We start from the raw sequence: 18,365 nt of genomic DNA on the forward strand, positions 1-18,365 counted from the left end.
CCGCCAACTCTACACGACACCAGCACTCTTATCCCAACACATAACTCATCATGTCTCACGAGGAAGATCTCATCGACTACTCCGACGAGGAGATCCAGACGACTGATGCGCCCGCCAACGGCAGCGCAGCTGCCAGCAAGGGCGGCCTCACCGCTGGTGACGCTGCAGGCGACAAGAAGGGCAGCTACGTCGGCATCCACTCAACCGGTTTCCGCGACTTCTTGCTCAAGGACGAGCTCGTACGAGCAATCACGGACTGTGGCTTCGAACATCCTTCCGAGGGTTAGTCTAATAATTCCCCTCAGCCTTATCCACCTACAAGCGTCTGTCCATCTACGAAACGAGCTCTGTCTACAATGCGCCCTGGTCTGTCTATATACGAGCGAAGTGGCGAGGGACCCAGTGCCTTCCGCTACCTACGAGCGTCGACGCGCACTGCATTATGGCGTGCGCAGCGGTATATGCATCAAGAAGCCTAGTGCTGCCCATTGGCTCACTTTCGTGGTCCCGAAGGACTGGTTTCCGAGGAGGAGTGCATGGTGCAGGTGTACAAGAGGAGGCACACCTTGAGCGTATGGGGAGGACAGACAGACTGGCACGCGCGCTAGATGGAATACCTCGGCTGCTCAAGATGGACGGACGCTTCGCTTCCCACGCTTCGTTTCGACCGCTTTAAAGACCTTTCTGACATAACGTGTGCCCTACAGTCCAGCAAGTTACCATTCCCCAGGCCATTCTAGGAAACGATGTCCTCTGCCAGGCCAAGTCCGGTCTCGGAAAGACTGCCGTCTTCGTTCTCGCAACTCTCCAGCAGATGGACGAGAAGCCTGAGCCTGGCGTTGCCACTATCCTGGTCATGTGCCACACTCGCGAGTTGGCCTACCAGATCCGCAACGAGTACAACCGTTTCGCCAAGTTCCTGCCAGACGTCAAGGTCGGTGTCTTCTACGGTGGAACTCCCGTCCAGAAGGACATCGAGCTCCTGAGCAACAAGGACACTCACCCCCACATCATTGTCGGTACCCCCGGTCGTATCAACGCCCTCGTACGCGACAGGCATCTTCGCCTTGCCAACCTGAAGCACTTCGTCCTCGACGAGTGCGACAAGATGTTGGACCAGCCCGGTCAGTATACATTCTCCATCCCGGCTGATTCTTGCTAACACTTTCACAGACATGCGCAACGATGTCCAGGCCATCTTCCGTGCTACTCCCCAGCACAAGCAGGTTATGATGTTCTCGGCCACCCTCAACAAGGACGTCCGCGTTGTCTGCAAGAAGTTCATGCAGAACCCGCTCGAGATCTACGTCGATGACGAGAAGAAGTTGACACTTCACGGTCTCCAGCAATACTACATGAAGCTTGACGAGAAGGAGAAGAACCGCAAGCTCAACGACCTTCTCGACAGCTTGGAGTTCAACCAGGTCATCATCTTCGTCCGTTCGACTCTTCGCTGCTCTGAGCTCGACAAGCTTCTTCGCGAGTGCAACTTCCCCAGCACTGCTGTCCACTCCGGAATCAGTCAAGAAGAGCGGTATGTACTTGACGGTTTTCGCTTGCTGGCTCAATACTAATTCGTATATAGTATCAAGCGCTACAAGGAGTTTAAGGAGTTCCAGACCCGTATCTGTGTCTCCACTGACATCTTCGGTCGTGGTATCGATGTCGAGCGTATCAACGTCGCCATCAACTACGACATGCCCGACAAGGCCGACGCCTACCTTCACCGTGTCGGTCGTGCCGGTCGTTTCGGAACCAAGGGTCTCTCCATCTCGTTCGTGAGCAGCCCCGATGACGAGGCTGTCCTCAAGTCGATCGAAGAGCGCTTCCAGGTCGAGCTCCCCGAGTTCCCGGAGAACGGTGTCGACTCCGGCACTTACATGGACAACTAGTGGTCACTTGGATCAAGTGACGGATGGGTGCGGGAACGGTTTTCTTTTGGACAAAAAAGTCACCATTGAACTTCGATAGGTGTCGTTGATCGAAGCAGAACCGCTTTGCAACGATCATGAAAGCAACGGCGCAGGTGGTTCTTGGCTTTAAAGTCTGTTCTGTAATTTAGTTCTCAGAGGCAGCAGAGAAGCTATTGCCTCGCTGGGAGGAAACGAAGAAATTGATATGTCATCTCCCGTCCATGATAAGCTCTGTTGTCCGAACATGACTAGTTACATGACCGTTGCTGCTACTTTTTGACAACGCCTGTATAGCTTGCTTACGTGTTCTTCTCAACGAGAAAAATCGACTTTGTGCACAGTTGTTGATAACGCGATCTTCACTGACAGACGTTCTAGCCTTTCTTCGTACGCGTCGGTGTATCTTGTTTTTCTTTGCTTTACACGCGGTGTTTCGGTTGGGCTCCATGGTCTTCGGCTCGGTTGATCGTAAAAGCAAGTGGTGGAGATCTCGTTTCAAGGGCTACTGCGGGCGGGAGAAGTAAAGAGGAGAAGGCTAGGTATAATGGTTCAGAGCTCTCGCCACCTAATTATAGCGATGTTGCGTTTACTTCTGTTCAACAAGTTCACGTTCACGGTGGAGCGACCGCGCCTGCTGTGTTTTGTATTGAGACATTTCATATGTTTGAGTTTAGAAAAAGTTCAGGTCAGAGAGGAGCTTTGCTTGTTTGCTCCCATCAGAGATAAAGAGTTGGTACGGGCAAAGGGTATGCGTTTTTGTTGGAGACTTTGACAGGCATGATCCCATAGTCAGCAGACAACAATGTGTAGGGAGTAGACCCTTAATTTGTTTGTTCTATACATTTGCTACCAAGTCGCGTCTTGAATCATTGGCGAGCAAATGTACGAACTAACAGGATAAGGGTTCGAGTAGTGTTTCCGGGGCGCCACATGGCTTGGTGTCAAAGCGGTATCGACGTGAACCAGCGGTCTGGTATCACCAGACTCTTTTTTGATGCAATATGTTATCCAAATGTCGTGATTGTGTCAGACCCAACAACGGTTCTTTACCACAAGAAAGTATTTCTGAAACTTATGGAGGTAATGAACTTGCGCGCTCTGGCCAGGCTAGATCTTTGTAATTGTCTCTGGTGTACTCTGGGTAGGGCTTTCTAGTCCTATCGTGATTCTAAGGTCACGTTTGCGCGAGACTGTAACGTGGCGAGGCAATCGTCTCCAGAGTCACTGGTCATGTCAAGATCTCAAGTCTCTTAATATCCAACAGTATTAAGCCACGTACCTAACAAACATTAGCTCATGTTACAACCGTTTTGTCCGAAATGGCCAGACGAAAAGCCAGAGCCAGAGCTTATTCGCCATCTTGCCTAAAGGTTCATCCTCCACTTGGTGTATACTAGATAAATCTATATCACAGGCATTTTATAGCTTACCCACTGTGGATATAAGCACAGTAGCTTATCAAGAATTATGCGACGTTGGGTCAGCGATAGAAAGTTGGCAGGATGCCTGCTGGTCCTATATACTGGACCTTCTCACAGGCAAGACCTGTTACAAAGGCTCATCTCGCTTCTGCATCTCGTGTGAGCATTGGCGGCGTCTCCGCACTTGCATGTAACCTGTCATTAAGATTAGATAGACGTTGGAATATGGTTGCGGAGCACGGCTGCGTAAAGTTCCGAGCAAGCGATCAAGGCCGCGGACCCCTTTTATACAAGGCGATTGGTGAGTTCGTCCTTTACAGAACATAGCCAGCATAAGGGGACTATTGGCATCCCTTTAGCCGATAACAAGAACTTAGCAAGGTTGGTGAGCGGTGTGCGCGGAGGACAAAGGTGAGAGATGCATGCTGCGTATCGCGACCACAATCCGCAAGGTCGGGCCCAACATTAGGCGAAGATCACCACGTTTCTATTTCGATATTTCTGTTAAGGAAATTCATGATGTGAAGATCGACGGCGGCGACCCAGTCCCTTGTTCGGCAGCCGCGCACATTACCGGCCCGCAGTGGCGCCACATGTCAGGAACAAGACCGAGGTGACTCGCTTGGCGGGGCGGCGTTCAGGAGCACGAGCAAAGGCGTCGGAAACGGTTAGTGATGTCGAAATGAGACATGGGTAGCGAAGTGTCGGAGGGCTGAAGCCGCGAAGATTTGTGATTCGATAAGAGGCAACGGGATGCAGAGTCGTGTTTCAATAGATGCAGTGACGATCGTAAGACATGGAGTCAATTTGCGAGGACGTGGCAAGCTTTAGTCGCCTCTGTGCAGCAGGTGAGATTCCGAAGAGAGAGCAACGACGCGCGATGAGTATGCGGTTCTATTTTGAGACTTGGGCGAACGTCCCTTCCGAAAGTGGTTTCCTCACCGGATATGATATGGTTTTGCGCTATAGGGCAGGGCTAGAAATCGCAATTCTCATTTCCCATACGCATTCCATCGCATTCAATCGCATTCACGTGGCGTCTCGAGTGTTGTGTTAGCGCGTACGTGATTGCTGTGGAGGCGATTGAAACGCCAAACATCCCCGTACCCCGTGTATACGTCGCGTATTATCAGACGCAGCAGCCGTTGGACGAACGGCATGGATCTTAGTCCGACGCAGTTTGTTACGTCCGCGATGTTCTGTTGGCCATCCCAGGAAAACTTTCAACGGCGGGAGGATACGAATACGAGATCCCTTCTTCCAGGCGCCAGGGATGATGCACGAGGCGCGATTGCTTGACTAGGTTAAAACAATAAGCTTTTCAAGGAAATGTTACGGACGAAATGCAACAATTAACCCCCACCTGCTGGTTCCCGCTGTCAGAGTCAACGGTGCTGCATTGCAGCTTCTGTCGAATATCTGGTAGAGCGAGTATAGGAGCAGCCACGTAATTGCATAAAAAGGCTGGCTATTGACATCTAGGGCGAGTGTGTGATAGCTCTAATGTCATTTGCGACGGAAGTAGCAGGAGTGACTAGGCGGTTGCAACTACAACTGAATGTCGTTAGGAAGTCGCGTGCGGTCATGTCAGAGGGCAGCGCTTCGAGGAAGGAGCGGTCGCGTCTGAAGCGAGATCTCGATCGCTGTGGATCGGGGGTCGACGGCGCAAGAGCGATGGTTTCGCTTGCAGATGAGCCCGCGCAGTGTGAATGTCTGAAGCATATGAATTGCAGTTGTGTCGGTACAGATAGTAGCCGCTTCAAGCAGTGATCATTGACTGTGATTCGCGCATGTCTTGGCGAGATGTCCTATACAGGAGCAAGGCGCGGATCTGCTGCATGGTGCGATTTCACAGGTTGATGAGTGCGATTGACGCAGCTGGTGGCGTATTAGAATGTGGCGACAGCGAAAGCTAATATTGGTTCGTAGATTGATAGGTTGCTCAACCTCAGACACGGCGACTGCTGTGTTGCTCATGTTGTGTTGGCACATGTACCCGACACCATGTCGGCCGCTCCAGCGATGGTCTGATTTTGTAAGCTCAAAAGCGGCTCGGGTGCGGGAAGCAAGTCGAGCCGTGCATTTCCAGTCGGTGGATTAGTCGCTGGTATTGTACAGTAGTGGCTCCGGGCGGAACTGCCGCTGGGTCGCGGTGAGGTCTCGTTGAAAAGACCGACTTCAAGCTACTCATCCGACCCACCGACTGGCTATTTCACTGCGCGAAGACTAGACTCGGAGCAGCAAGCAGCGGGCGTAATCAGGTTCCGAAAGGACCAAACGGCCAGGTGGAAATTAATACAAGGCTCTATCTGGCCGGGGCTGTATCTCGGACAGTGGCAGCCCCTTTTGGAGGATTTTCAGGCTGCCCGTTGAGAAATCAACCAAGGATGGGAATTGACAGCGGTCGCACGGTCCCCAGTTCGACGGTGGAATAGGCGTTGGGACTGTCTGTCTTGGCCAGACGTAGCGAACGTCGACGTCAGACGCGCGTGGAGCTTCAGTGACGATTAGTTTGATTAGTGCTAGGACGGTTGGGGGTTGGCGCTGACGGTAGTGAGTTGTGAACCAGACGCGCAAACATGGTTGAGGCAGCGTGGCAGCGTCGTGTACAATGTCGAGGGTTACATAAAACTAGCCACGGCCGGCGCATTCTGGACGCAAGGCGCGAGGTGCAGCAGGTTTTGGTGATAGGCGAAGGCTTCAGATCGTCGAGTGCATGTGGGCGAAGCGGATCTCCATGGGCTGGCCGGGATGATGCCGCGCAAGCATCAATCTGCCAGGGCTGGCGATGTGGGTTTGTTTCTAGAGTTATTTCGCAACACGCGACGCTTGACAGTGTTTGCACTGCGACAAGAGACAATTAACAGCTGCCTCCCGCAGTGCACAACTTCTGCAACTAGGAGTTGGAGGGAGATCTGCCGTCGCAGCATCGCAGCATGGGCACGCCACACCGCGCATATGCCTTTTTATGAAGCAAAAAAACAATGACGACGGGCACGGCCCCGCCCATAATAAATCAGCGATGAATTTGGCGTCGACAGCGATAAGTGCAGGGCCTGTGCCCAAAGCATTCTAGTGGGCACCGGGCAGACAGGCAGGCAGTCAGCGGGATATCAAGCCAGTGCAGCTCTGGGTGGCAGCGCAGGCCAGCAACCTTGTCTACTACCCTCCAAGCCTCTACCCTCCCCCAAACATCTGCTCACTCTACTCTGCATTGCATCTTTGCTGCCTGCGTCCGCTCGCTTTGTCAGAGATTCTGCCGTGGAACCCGCGTCCAGCTGTGCGCTCCTTCTCACGCCGACCCGACTGCAGTAGTCGTGGTAGCTTCCCTCACCCTCCGCCGTCTGCGCCCGTCACGACCCAGTCCGTCTTGTCTTGTCCCGTCCTGCCTCTTACCCGCGCCTCTCACTTAATGTTCTGTTACGAGTCGCCCCAGTGATCCATCTCTCCAGGCCTCCGCACACTCGTTTCCCTTACTATCTTAATCGATAATTTCCTGCCGCTGTCTGTTGTTGCACGCCAATTGCGCTACATCGAAGCGCGCTCCGAACGCCAACTTTTTGGCTCTTCACCCTCACCTCAGCCGCTGCTGTTCTCGCACACCCTCTCCGAACACCCACCTAAGGCGACTTCGATATGGCTCCAGCAGTCCCCCGATTACGCATTCTGTCAGGTGCGTAATCTCCCAGCGGGCGTCGCACTGCAGCCGGGGGCTTCCACCGCCCTCGTCCTCGCACACGCTCTGCTTGTCCTGTATTCGCGGCCTACGCCCACGTCTGCTTTTGCACCTTGGGCACTCGGCCGCGTCATCGCCGCGACTGAATGATTGCTGACTCTCTGCAGTGGGCGGTAATGCCGTCTCGGCCTTCTTATCATGGCGACTGCAAGCAACAAATGCCTGCGACGTCACCCTCGTATGGAAGTCGGGATACGAGAGCGTCGCCCAGTACGGCATATCCTTCAAGTAGGCTATCCAACCAACCTGTCCACCCCAAATGATCTCTGACAACCCATAGATCCCAACTCTACGGCAACGAGCGGTTCAAGCCCCATGCTGGTACGCTCGCCAGGCTACTCCTACCCCCAGATCACAGCTGACACCCCTCGCAGTCGTCCGCACTCCCGAAGATGCCGCCCATTCTTCCAAGCAGCCTTTTGACTACGTCCTCCTTTGCGTAAAAGCCCTGCCTGATGTATACGATATTGCCAACATCATCGAGTCGGTTGTCTCTCCTCAGCATACGTGCATCCTTATGAACACTACACACAGCCTTGGCGTGGAATCATATCTCGAGCAGCGTTTCCCTACAAACGTAGTGCTTTCATTGGTATCTGGAGCAGAAATTTCGCAGCTCGGAGCTAGCGAATTTGAACACAAAGGCGCGACCGACATCTGGGTTGGTCCTGCCAACAAGAACGCCAACATCCCGCCGCAGATCCAGTCGGACATGGCTGAGGCTCTGGCCATGACGCTGAGCTCCGGACAAGTCGACTGCAAAGTCTCCTCCAACATACGACAGCAGCAGTACGAGCGAATGATAGGGTATGTCATTTATTACATGGTCGCACATCATCAACTAACGTAACACAGTCCAATCGCTTTCCACCCTGCCAGTGTTGTGTTCGAAACACCCAACCACACTGAGTTGATGGAGAAGGTTGGCGTACGGGCCCTGGTCACTGGTGTGCTTGATGAGATGATTGCACTCGCCAAAGCCTCAGACTGCACATTTCCCGCCGACTTCCGGGAAACGACGCTTCAAGAGTTCACCCGCCCGCAAGAAAACAACAGCACTATGTGGATGGACTTCGAAGCGAAGCGGCCTATGGAAGTTGAGACTTATCTTGGATCTCCTTTGAAGCTCGCACAAGAAGCCGGTGTTGCCGTGCCTCGGATCGAGACTCTATACGCCACACTTCATCACCTCAACATCGTCAACCGAACACGCCCGGCTGCCCCAGTAGCTGCCACACAATCTCCTCAGAATGGCATGCAGCCACCCCCCAGACAATCCTCAGCACCAATGCCCCGTGGACCCCCTGTCAAAGGCCCAATGATGAACGGCAACGGTCCCATGAACGGTGGCCCTCGCCCCGGAAGCCGTGCTCCTTCCATCAACGGAGGTCCTCCAATGATGCGTCGTGGTCCACCTCCAGGCCCCAACGGCTACCCCCCAAGGATGAACGGAGCCCCCAATGGCCAACGACGTCCCTCGTTCGAGGAGAACGGCAACTTGGAGGAGTTCTCGCATCTGATGCTCTATGACGATATGGTTCCTGATGGCGCTGTAAACGGAGGTCCCTACGAGAGCGCCGGAAGCTCTTCCAACAACCTATCACTTCGCGAGCGAGAACTGATGCTGAGGCAGAGAGAACTGCAGATCAGAGAACAGGAGATGAATATGCGAGGTGGCCCACCAATGGGTCGCGGTGGTCCTGGCCCAATGGGTCCTCCAATGGGACCCATGGGCCCCATGGGCCGTGGTCGAGGACGGCCTCCGCCACCCCAATCGATGGCCGGTTTCGACGACGATGATGACGACGGCGATGACTACTTTGATCCCATGGGCGGTCGAGGAGGTCCAATGATTGACCCCGACAACTTTGACATGATGAGCGTAACTTCGCGTCGCAACCGCTCAGCTCCTAGTGCTAAGCAGATTCGTAGCAACCCTGAAGGCGCAGGATTTGGTCCTGGTCCCAACAGAGGAGGACGCAACCCATTTGGGCGTCCAGGAATGAACAAGAATCGGAGTAGTGCTCGGTTGATGGCAGACGTTCCTGGTCTCCACGACTCGATCATGAATAACCCCCTTATGGGCTACTCGTCGGATCGCTACGGACACGTCGATCGCGGCGCTATGGGCGCTCAATCCAGAACCAACTCACTGACATCAGCTCGTCTAGATGAGCTCTCAGGTGGCGGAGGCTACGGTGCTTACCCGACGCCGAACAGCCGCCGTATGAGCCAGTCACCTGGCAACCCTCTCAGCCCGGGCCCGCGACCCATGGGCCGACCATCACCGCCAAACGGCTTCAATGGCATGCCTCCTAATGGAATGCCTCCCAACGGGCGGCGGCCATCGCCCCCCGGCATGGGGCAGCCAGTACCAAGACACCCTCCTGGCCAAGGAAACGCGGTGGCGCCACAACAGGTTGAACAACACGCTGGGGTGAGCAATCTATACCCGCCTAAGTCACGTCCCCAAGTTCGCAGTCTGACTGGAAGCGCTTCAAATAGTTCCGCTAGCGCAAAAGCTGAAGATTCGACGGAAAACTCAGCGCACAGCAGCCAAAGTAGCCTCGGACCCCGTCCTCCGGTCGCGGTTCAGCAACAGGAATAATGTTCGACTCAGATCTGGCGGCCATTGGTTTTGAATGTTGATATTTTGCATTGACACTGGTTCAACTTGGGCGACATTGGCGAAATCATCTACTGGTTCTCGATCGACACATCCTTTCTCTTTCAATGACGGTCAGCAGAGCGGGCTGGACGTCTCTTTCATCACCTACTTCCACAAACACGTATACGCACCGAACCATCACCATCGGACGGACCACAATCCCAAGGAAGTCTGGGAGGCTTCATGGACAGCCAGCGGCCCGCTCAGATGGTGGATGTCTAATGACGAATAGAATTGGGCCGGGAAGGGACACATTTTGACGTACACAATCCGGCCTCACACGACTGGAGCCGTTGCTTTCGGGTTTTCTCTTTTGTCTATATCGTACATACTTGTAGAACGCTCTTACGGTGGCGGCGACAGCAGCAGCCTCTCCTTTTCTCCTTCACACACATACAGACTGTGGCAGCCCGCTAATCATGTTTTTCTTGACTGCATGGGTTTTATGCTCAGTGGAGGTTGGGTTATTTTCCCTTACCACTTGCTTGCTATACTACGGAGTTTTCGATACATGCATATGGATTTTATTTGCTCGTTCTTTGTAACCATTCATTTCTTTTGTTTGCCCGAGGGGCTTAACCTATTCCCAAGTGCTGTGTATAACTACTATAGCTACACGAGCAGTAGCAAGTATCATGTTGGTGGCTGGATGGAGAAGCATTTCGTAGTTGAGCATATGTAGGCCGACGAGCAAAAAAGCAAGCAAGACGTTCCTTTGTAGAGAAACCGCAGCATGGCATTGTGAAGAGAGAGGCCCAAAAAAAAGCGGTCGAACTTGAGAAGCTAGAATTGTGCCGCTGTCCCGAGTCAGCCGCCTACGTAAATCACGGTCAAGTACGTTGGCACGTGCTCAAACTCCTCACTTCACGATGCCGACGGCTAGACGACTGCTCGTTCCAATCGCTAGCGCAACCAGCCGTGTGAACGCCTTCCTCAAAGAATGGCAATGTTCTCGTTCCGCCTTTAAACCAATTGCACCCCCCTAACGTGATCTTGCCTCGTATCCCAACGCGTTGGCATGCAAGTGATGGTGTTCGTGCATGGTAATTGCATGCCCAAGCTTGCCTACCCCTCGTTCTCCGTCATAGCTGGACAACGCGGGGCAGTATGAGCATCAGCTCGCTGTCACGCTCCAATAAAGCCACGCGCCCACTTCAGAGCGCGACACAGAGCGCGTGTCCTGATCGACCAGGACCTACAAGAAGTCTTTTCGCGACCCACACGGTAGCCACCGTTCTCGTCCTGCTACTAGCGCTGGGTACCGGTTTCTTCGCACCCCACCTCCCACACGCCGTCTTACGCACTGTTACCAACAAACAGGCTCCTTCCTTCACTCTCCGCAATCCGATCGTCCTACAGGAACCTGCTATCTGCCCGAAGCCCGAACCTCAGGTCGAATTCGTCGGTACTTTCAACACCCAACATAAGCGCAGCATGACACTCGCAGAGCAGGCGAAGCGCGTCGCCGCCGAGTTCGACTTCGACGACAATGCCGTCAACAAGGCCGTCAAGGAGTTTATTCGGGAGATGGGTATGCATGAGGACACAAGCTGGGCAATTGGCTGCTGACGACGCGCAGACGAGGGCCTAGAGAAGACAGGCACCGAAATGAGCCAGATCCCGACATACGTCACTGCTGTTCCCAATGGCACGGAGAAGGTACGGCCTCGATATGCGCGAGTGTTCGCTCCCTTCTGATACTGCACAGGGTCTCTACATGGCCGTCGATTTGGGTGGCACCAACTTCCGCGTCTGCTCCATCGAGCTTCACGGTAACACCACCTTCTCACTCACCCAGAGCAAAGTAGCCATTCCGCGCGAGCTCATGGTCGCAAAGACATCCAAAGAACTCTTCTCCTTCCTTGCGAAACAGATCGAAGCCTTCCTGAAACTGCACCACGAAGAACACTACGCCGGCACGCTCAGGCGCAGAGAAGGAAAGGAAGGCGAACCACAAGATGAGGAGATCTTCAACCTGGGTTTTACCTTTTCGTTCCCGGTTCACCAGATAGGAATCAACAAGGGTATGCTGATGCGCTGGACAAAAGGTTTTGACATCCAGGATGCGGTCGGCAAGGACGTGTGCGCTCTGCTCCAGCAGGAAATTGACGAGCTCCATCTCCCCGTCAAGGTGGCTGCTTTGGTGAACGACACTGTCGGAACTCTCATGGCACGCTCGTACACATCGCCCGGCAAGACCGGTACATTACTCGGTGCAATTTTCGGAACCGGTACTAACGGAGCCTACGTCGAGAAGCTGGACAAAGTCACCAAGCTCACCAAGGACAAGAACGGTGGTGTATACGACAAGTCGACTGGAGAGATGATTGTCAATACCGAGTGGGGCAGCTTCGACAACTCGCTCCGCACTCTGCCCAACAGCCCTTACGATGTTCAGCTTGACAAGGACTCTGTTAACCCCGGAATCCAAATGTTCGAGAAGCGTGTATCAGGCATGTTCCTGGGAGAACTTCTACGTCTTGCTCTGCTTAAACTGATCAAGGACCCTGCTGTTCCTCTTTTCACTGATGACAACTCGTCCTCGAACGATGTTCACAGCACCACACAAATTCATGACAGCAGCCCAATATGGAAGCAGTGGGGTCTTGACACGAGCTTCCTCAGCGTGTGCGCTGGCGACAACAGCCCTGGCTTCCGCATGCTGCGACAGACGCTCGACAAGGACTACGACATCTCCGCTGTCAGCGCTGAGGACGCAGAGGCAGTCCGCTTAATTGCTGGAGCGATCGGTCGCCGTGCTGCCCGTCTTGCTGCTGTTGCCATTGCCGGTACTATCATTAACACTGGTCGTCTGGACAAGTCCTCGGGCTCCGCTACCACGGAGCAGAAATCAGGCATCGAGCCCCCACGTGGAGACGTTGATGCCAGTGCAGGCGACGAGATTGACATTGGTGTCGATGGCTCGCTGGTAGAGTTCTACCCCAACTTTGAGGAGTACATTCGTGAAGCACTACGTGCGATACCCGAGATTGGTGCAAAGGGCGAGAAGAGAGTCAGAATCGGTATTGCGAAGGACGGATCTGGTGTTGGTGCCGCGCTCATCGCGCTTGTCGCTGGAAAGGTTGGCGCGCCGCAGTAGGTAAGGTGGCTTGAATGTTGGACATATAGTACATGAGTGCTCTTTTGTGTAATGAATCTCGGAAATGAAACGACGCAAATTTGACAGCAAACAAACTACTTGTCTGATTAGGACATTGCTTCTTGTTATAGCATTCCAGTGCGACGCTTCCACTGTCTTTAGCTCATTGTTTTGGAAGTATCCATTGCTAAAAAGAATCGATGACGCATGATGTTACATGTGGGCCCATCTAGAAGCGTGACTCCACCTGCCCCACCATCATTCTTCGTGTTGAACTTCACCTGACGACTGATTTACCACTCATGGCGGGTCTGTAAGAAAAATGAGCGGAGATATAATCCATACTCTTTTTCAACAGCTCATCAATCAGATCACAGCCCGGCTGGCACAATTGGTTAGCGCGTGAGACTTTTAATCTCAAGGCTCAGGGTTCGAGTCCCTGGTCGGGCGACGTTCTTTTTGCTTGTCTGTAAACCGGTATAGCTAGATACAGCGTCTTGATCTTTTTTTTTTTTTTTTTTCATTTTTTTTTTAAGGAAGTTTGCTGCACCGTTACATGATCGAGCTTCTAGTCATTTTCTATACACACTTGTATTTCAGCGGCACATTTGATCAATGTTGTTAGTTCCGTTGCTACAACGAAGAAACATATTGGTGTCTGTGTCAATAGTCCAAAAGACATATTCTGTATACTACTCTACAAATCAAAGGTCTGAAGAGCTGCCCTACTTGTCATGGTCAAGCATACGACGCTTGATCACCTCTTTCACCTGATTCGCAGTCTTCTTACCCTGAATTGATAAACTGTCGCAACTTGAGTTAAGTTTTTTCATACTTTCGAACGCAACAGCGGACAGAGATCGCGCACGACGACGCTGCCATTCCTCGTTATCGTCTTGCTGCCAGGTTCGCAGCTGGTGGTATGGCAAAAAGTCTTCAAAGGTGGCATTCGAGCGAGGAGGACGTGGGCTACTGTCAGACTCTGAAATTGGGGGTTCGTCATGTTGGGTGATGGTTTCGGCTCTTATCTTCTGAAGTACCTCTCGCGCGGATTCTGGAAGTGGCTTGCGAGGGATAAAAAATGTTTTTCCACGTGGTGATGATTCAAAACGGATCTCTCTTTCCACAGGAGTAGCCGGCTTTGGAGTTATGCGATTGTGACTAGCCTCTAACGCATGAAGGTTTGCCTTGGTCAGCTTGAGGCTGCCAAACTGTTCGATGAATCGACTTTTCCTCGATACCCTCCTAGGTACTTTCTTAGCTGTAGGAGGTATAGTGGCATAGGCAGTACAAAAAGATTGCTCTGTGCCAGAAGACTCAACCTCTGAGTAACTAGGCTCGTTTGATACTTCTTCCATCGGCTGATGTGTTCCCAAAGAGCTGGACGAGTGATCACCCCAATGTTCGTATGGTTTTGCCATAACATCCTGAAACATGAGTTTCGACATGGGCAGAGCGCTTGTTGTCGTTGTTGCGGAAATTTCTTTCAGTCTCAGTTGAGTCCTCGCAGTCGAGTGTGAAGTTGCTCTCGAGTGACCGAAACATGTTGCAGATTTGTTCCGGACGATGGAGGCCATCAGAATATATTGAATTTCACGGGCTAGGTGATTTCACTGCGCGACAATATGCGATAGCAGCACATAGTCGTCGTAGCGTCTGAAGTGACACACATTCTGCATTATCTAGAGTGAAGGCTACTTGTAACATAGCTCCCGGCTGCAAGGCCAGCCAGAATCGTTATATGTGAAGCTTTTTGTTTTAGTGTTCGTACCGAACCCTGAGCCTTGAGATCAAAAGTCTCACGCGCTAACTAAATATGCTATTCAGGCCGTGATTTGATTAGTTTATGTTCAAATGGAAGTGCCTGATTTCTTAAGCTCTTGCCGCCTCGTAAATGTCAACTTAAGCAAGAACCTGCTGTCAGTGTGACATTTCATCTCGCATAGAGTAGAAACTTCTGGAGTCTACAGTGTGTTATTTTCGGACCCAAATGTGCTTACAATCATGTGTAGCTAACCAAAGGTCCTAGAGGGAAGAGAGTATTAAACGATTCTCGTTCTTACTATAACTTCCTTCGTTAGGGCAGATTTTGGGTATCGACCATCATGCCTAGACAGTCGTCTGTTCATCCGGTCGTGAAAGCTAGCGCATACTCGTTGCGCCAGGATGGAAGTATGCGTCGATAATCATAAGCTTGAATCATCCCCAACGTATCCCATACCCTTCCGCCACCAGCCCCAAACACCCATCTTTTGCATGCTAGCCCCGAAATCTTTTACGCTCTCTACTTCTTCCAGTTTTCCATACGTGACACCATCTTTTACTTCTTTTCCTTCAACTTCTTTGCCCGCAGGCTTCTTGACTAGCTGGAAGTCTTTGTAACGTAGCCTCTGTACATTTGATACCCATTCTCTTACACCAGTCTCAGAACCTTGGCAGTACATGATGCCTGGACAGCCGCCATAACGTAGCAGAGCGTATATATGACAATTCGATGCTGCAGCTTTGAGCTTGGCAACCTTTTTGCGGGAAGTGATGTGATGGGTTCGGATTAGAGCGTTGTAGATCGGTTGAGACATGCCATCTATATAGAGTCATCAAACTCAGAGAGTAGGCTGTATGTTTAGACTGGTGTGTTTGACGCATGTTTAGAAGGCGTTCCACTGGTGGACGCGGTCGCACGTGACGTCACTAGCGCTAAACGATTTTCCAAGATCGCGGAATGCTAATGACGTGCAGGCGAGGCCTGAAGGATATTTCGAACGACTTCAACAACGACCGTATGGATCGCTGCCGTATACGGAACCCTGCGTATGGAAAGTTATGAAGCCTATTTTGCTTCATAGAGTCGCCGCCCCATCAACGTCGGTTCTGAGCTTCCTGCGAGCTCAAGTCACCAATGCATTCGAGCGGCCGTTGGCGCAATGCGCTCAGGTAGCCCCGCAACGACGCAGATACGGGACGAAGATCAGGTCACAAACACTGTTGGGAGATGCAGCACGCGGGGCGAACATGCAAGGCTGGAAGAGAGGAGTAGGCGCTGGAAGTAGGACATTCGCAACTTCGCAATGTCTCTCGGGCACGAAAATCTCGCAACCAGTCTTCGAGACTTCACTCGTCGCCCCACAGACCACTGCTCTCTCCGTACGAGATGTCGATTCTCAGGGCCATCGGAGGTTCTCTACAACTTCCACGAACAAAGCGTGGAACATCTTCCGCTCAGCAAAGATGCGAAGATTGGCCCAACTGCAAGCACCGCAACCGCCACCGGATGAATCATCTTCAGGTGCAACGGGGTTTGGAAGTAGCCTGGGACGTATAATGCGACCTACCAACGAACTCAAAATGCGTTGTACGGAACTTGACGAACACGGCAATGTAACGCTTGTTAGTGGAGAGTTCAAGAAGAGCGAACTTATCGCCAAGGTGCGCACGGCATTGGGTCTATCCAGACTATGTAGCTGATCATTGAATATAGTACGGTCTACTTCCTCGTGATCTTCGCAAGATCGATTCCTCGCTCCTCCCGCATATTCTCGTTCGACCTTCGGCGATCCTGATAAACCTCCTGAACCTTCGTGTCCTCCTGAAGCACAACCGCGTCCTTGTCTTTGATGCATACGGTACCACCGATTCGAAGTCACAGTCCGTGTTCATGTACGATCTCGATCTCAAACTGCGCCAGAAAGAATCCACAATCAATGGCACCCTCGCCTACGAATTCCGAGCACTAGAAGCTGTTCTTATAAGCGTAACACTGAGCTTGGAGAAGGAATTCGAAGGCGTCAGTGAGCCAGTGGTTCGAGTTCTGCGAGAGCTTGAAGAAGACATCGACAGGGACAAGCTGCGGTACCTGCTCATCTACAGTAAGAAGCTGGGTAGTTTCGAACAAAAGGCACGATTGGTCAGAAACGCACTGGAGGAATTGCTGGAGGCCGACGACGATCTCAGCGGCATGTATCTGACAGAGAAGGCAGAAGGCAAGACACGGGAAGAAGACGATCATACCGAAGTCGAAATGCTCCTTGAATCCTACCACAAGGTCGCCGACGAAATCGTACAAGCTGCTGAGAACTTGGTATCTAGCATTAGGAGCACTGAGGAGATGTACGTTTTTCTACGCCCCTCTCTACCATTCTCCAACCAAACTAATTCTTGTATAGTGTCAAAGCTATTTTGGACGCCAACCGCAACTCCCTTATGCTTCTCGACCTCAAGTTCTCCATTCTTACCCTTGCGATCACTGCCGGAACCTTCGTTGCGGCTCTATACGGCATGAATCTGAAGAACTTTATTGAAGAATCCGATCTTGGTTTCTTCGGCATAAGCGCTTGGTGTACCGTGTTCGGTTTTATCGTCGCTGTATACGGACTGTCAAGGCTTCGCAAGGTGCAACGGGTCAGCATGTATGGTCATGGACCTGGTGCGCTTGTCAGCAGGGAGCCAACTAGACCAACAGTAGCTCCAGGCAATACATGGGGCCTTGGTGCATGGGGTGGCGGTAGTAGAAACGGAGTTAGTCGAGGGGATATGGGTAGTACGATGCCGTCTGGTGCACCAGATCTGGGCGGTATAACGAAGAGGGGTGACACGCTGGCAAGCGTCATGGAAAGAGAAAGGGCGTTGGCAAGGAAGTTGGCCAAGGTGGAACAGAGGGCTGATGACGCTACGAGACGTTAACGTGGGCTCATCTGCTCGTGTGGAAGGCATTTGTGTTTCTCTGATCTGTTTTTGATCTCTGCTCAGATATCCCTCCTCATTTCTTTACACTTTTTGTACGAATAACGTATAAGTCTGGCTGCATAGCGATGGCGTTTGGGACGCATGACAAGATGGGCATTCTTAGACTGGATACTCAAGTTGTATCATCATTGTATAGTAGTATATATGCCCAACCTTGTTTAGGCTACCCTATCAATCAAGCAATTAGCGTTGGCTTGTATTCATTTCTCGTGTCTCTTGATTTAGTAACGCTTAGTTTTCAGCTACTATGCGCCAATGTTTCGATCCATATCTTTGTTTCCACCGTATCCCTGTTCTCTCCTCTGCTTGGCCGCACTCTCATCGTCTTCGTTCAACGCTTCTGTGCCACCGAATCCACCTGCTTATTGTTAGCCCGCCGTCCAAAAGTCATGGTGGTCTGTTATTGGCATACTTTCAGTGTTCGCTTCACCCGTCGAACTTGTTGTCTTGCCGCCTGCCCCACCTTCTTGGATACTTTGTCCGTATCTGATCTTATCTGCCGGTGTGATGCCTTGAGTGTTGGGCGCGCCGGGGTCGGAGGTCTTCTTGTGCATTGACGTGCCTTCTGAGGGGTCTGCAGGAACAGATGATTAGCAATTGCACAATAGAGGTGGATAAGAGGGGCAAACGCCATACCGCCTAATTGACCAGCTTGCTTGGCATGAGGTTCAATGAAGGTGTGCACATCTTCGTATTGGTTTTGGTTCTCGCCGCCGGGCGCAGTGTCCATAAGCTTGTCTGACATATTTGCGAGTACGGTGATTAAACTGGTTTTGTGTGTATG

The 18,365-nt window shown here is 52.1% G+C and overlaps 7 protein-coding genes and 1 non-coding gene across 8 annotated transcripts; 5 read left to right on the top strand and 3 right to left on the bottom strand.

The window, feature by feature from the left end:
- Window positions 1-50: 50 nt before the first annotated feature.
- On the top strand, window positions 51-2,177 carry CC77DRAFT_980139 (ATP-dependent RNA helicase-like protein sub2; the record flags this gene model as incomplete). The annotated part of the gene is made up of 5 exons (XM_018536050.1): window positions 51-282; window positions 404-547; window positions 708-1,124; window positions 1,174-1,534; window positions 1,586-2,177. 5 exons carry the CDS (start codon window positions 51-53, stop codon window positions 1,890-1,892), a joined length of 1,461 nt encoding a protein of 486 aa, XP_018390531.1. The 3' UTR covers window positions 1,893-2,177.
- Window positions 2,178-6,970: 4,793 nt separating this feature from the next.
- CC77DRAFT_1027755 (hypothetical protein) lies at window positions 6,971-9,678 on the top strand (the record flags this gene model as incomplete). The annotated part of the gene is made up of 5 exons (XM_018526388.1): window positions 6,971-7,007; window positions 7,178-7,298; window positions 7,351-7,391; window positions 7,445-7,877; window positions 7,926-9,678. 5 exons carry the CDS (start codon window positions 6,971-6,973, stop codon window positions 9,676-9,678), a joined length of 2,385 nt encoding a protein of 794 aa, XP_018390532.1.
- Window positions 9,679-10,647: 969 nt separating this feature from the next.
- Window positions 10,648-12,925, top strand: CC77DRAFT_1016116 (hypothetical protein). Its single transcript, XM_018524158.1, has 3 exons — window positions 10,648-11,269; window positions 11,318-11,397; window positions 11,447-12,925. Exons 1-3 carry the CDS (start codon window positions 10,846-10,848, stop codon window positions 12,836-12,838), a joined length of 1,896 nt encoding a protein of 631 aa, XP_018390533.1. The 5' UTR covers window positions 10,648-10,845; the 3' UTR covers window positions 12,839-12,925.
- Window positions 12,926-13,214: 289 nt separating this feature from the next.
- Window positions 13,215-13,288, top strand: CC77DRAFT_t7. Its single transcript has one exon. It is a non-coding gene; the product is annotated as a tRNA-Lys (tRNA).
- Window positions 13,289-13,563: 275 nt separating this feature from the next.
- On the bottom strand, window positions 13,564-14,415 carry CC77DRAFT_1004774 (hypothetical protein; the record flags this gene model as incomplete). The annotated part of the gene is made up of 1 exon (XM_018523299.1): window positions 13,564-14,415. The coding sequence occupies one exon, from the start codon at window positions 14,413-14,415 to the stop codon at window positions 13,564-13,566; it is 852 nt and encodes a 283-aa protein (XP_018390534.1).
- A 346-nt stretch (window positions 14,416-14,761) lies between these two features.
- On the bottom strand, window positions 14,762-15,470 carry CC77DRAFT_301736 (hypothetical protein). The gene has a single exon (XM_018531137.1). It carries the CDS (start codon window positions 15,415-15,417, stop codon window positions 15,025-15,027), a length of 393 nt encoding a protein of 130 aa, XP_018390535.1. The 5' UTR covers window positions 15,418-15,470; the 3' UTR covers window positions 14,762-15,024.
- Window positions 15,471-15,850: 380 nt separating this feature from the next.
- CC77DRAFT_1027758 (inner membrane magnesium transporter mrs2, mitochondrial precursor) lies at window positions 15,851-17,518 on the top strand (the record flags this gene model as incomplete). The annotated part of the gene is made up of 3 exons (XM_018526389.1): window positions 15,851-16,264; window positions 16,317-16,945; window positions 17,002-17,518. The coding sequence occupies 3 exons, from the start codon at window positions 15,851-15,853 to the stop codon at window positions 17,516-17,518; spliced, it is 1,560 nt and encodes a 519-aa protein (XP_018390536.1).
- Window positions 17,519-17,826: 308 nt separating this feature from the next.
- Window positions 17,827-18,365, bottom strand: CC77DRAFT_1090703 (hypothetical protein; the record flags this gene model as incomplete). The annotated part of the gene is made up of 3 exons (XM_018529532.1): window positions 18,218-18,365; window positions 17,994-18,155; window positions 17,827-17,939 (listed from the first exon to the last, which is right to left on the bottom strand). The coding sequence occupies exons 1-3, from the start codon at window positions 18,324-18,326 to the stop codon at window positions 17,827-17,829; spliced, it is 384 nt and encodes a 127-aa protein (XP_018390537.1). The 5' UTR covers window positions 18,327-18,365.

Source organism: Alternaria alternata (genome assembly GCF_001642055.1).
Source record: "Alternaria alternata strain SRC1lrK2f unplaced genomic scaffold CC77scaffold_2, whole genome shotgun sequence".
In the NCBI taxonomy this organism is placed as follows: Eukaryota; Fungi; Ascomycota; class Dothideomycetes; order Pleosporales; family Pleosporaceae; genus Alternaria; species Alternaria alternata.

Excerpts from the sequence above, each read along its gene's own strand:
- CC77DRAFT_1016116 (XM_018524158.1), top strand. The coding sequence starts at position 10,846 with ATGAGCATCAGCTCGCTGTCACGCTCCAATAAAGCCACGCGCCCACTT. Across the intron at positions 11,270-11,317 it reads GGAGTTTATTCGGGAGATGG|ACGAGGGCCTAGAGAAGACA; the intron begins GTATGCATGAGG and ends GACGACGCGCAG. Across the intron at positions 11,398-11,446 it reads TTCCCAATGGCACGGAGAAG|GGTCTCTACATGGCCGTCGA; the intron begins GTACGGCCTCGA and ends GATACTGCACAG.
- CC77DRAFT_301736 (XM_018531137.1), bottom strand. The coding sequence starts at position 15,417 with ATGTCTCAACCGATCTACAACGCTCTAATCCGAACCCATCACATCACT.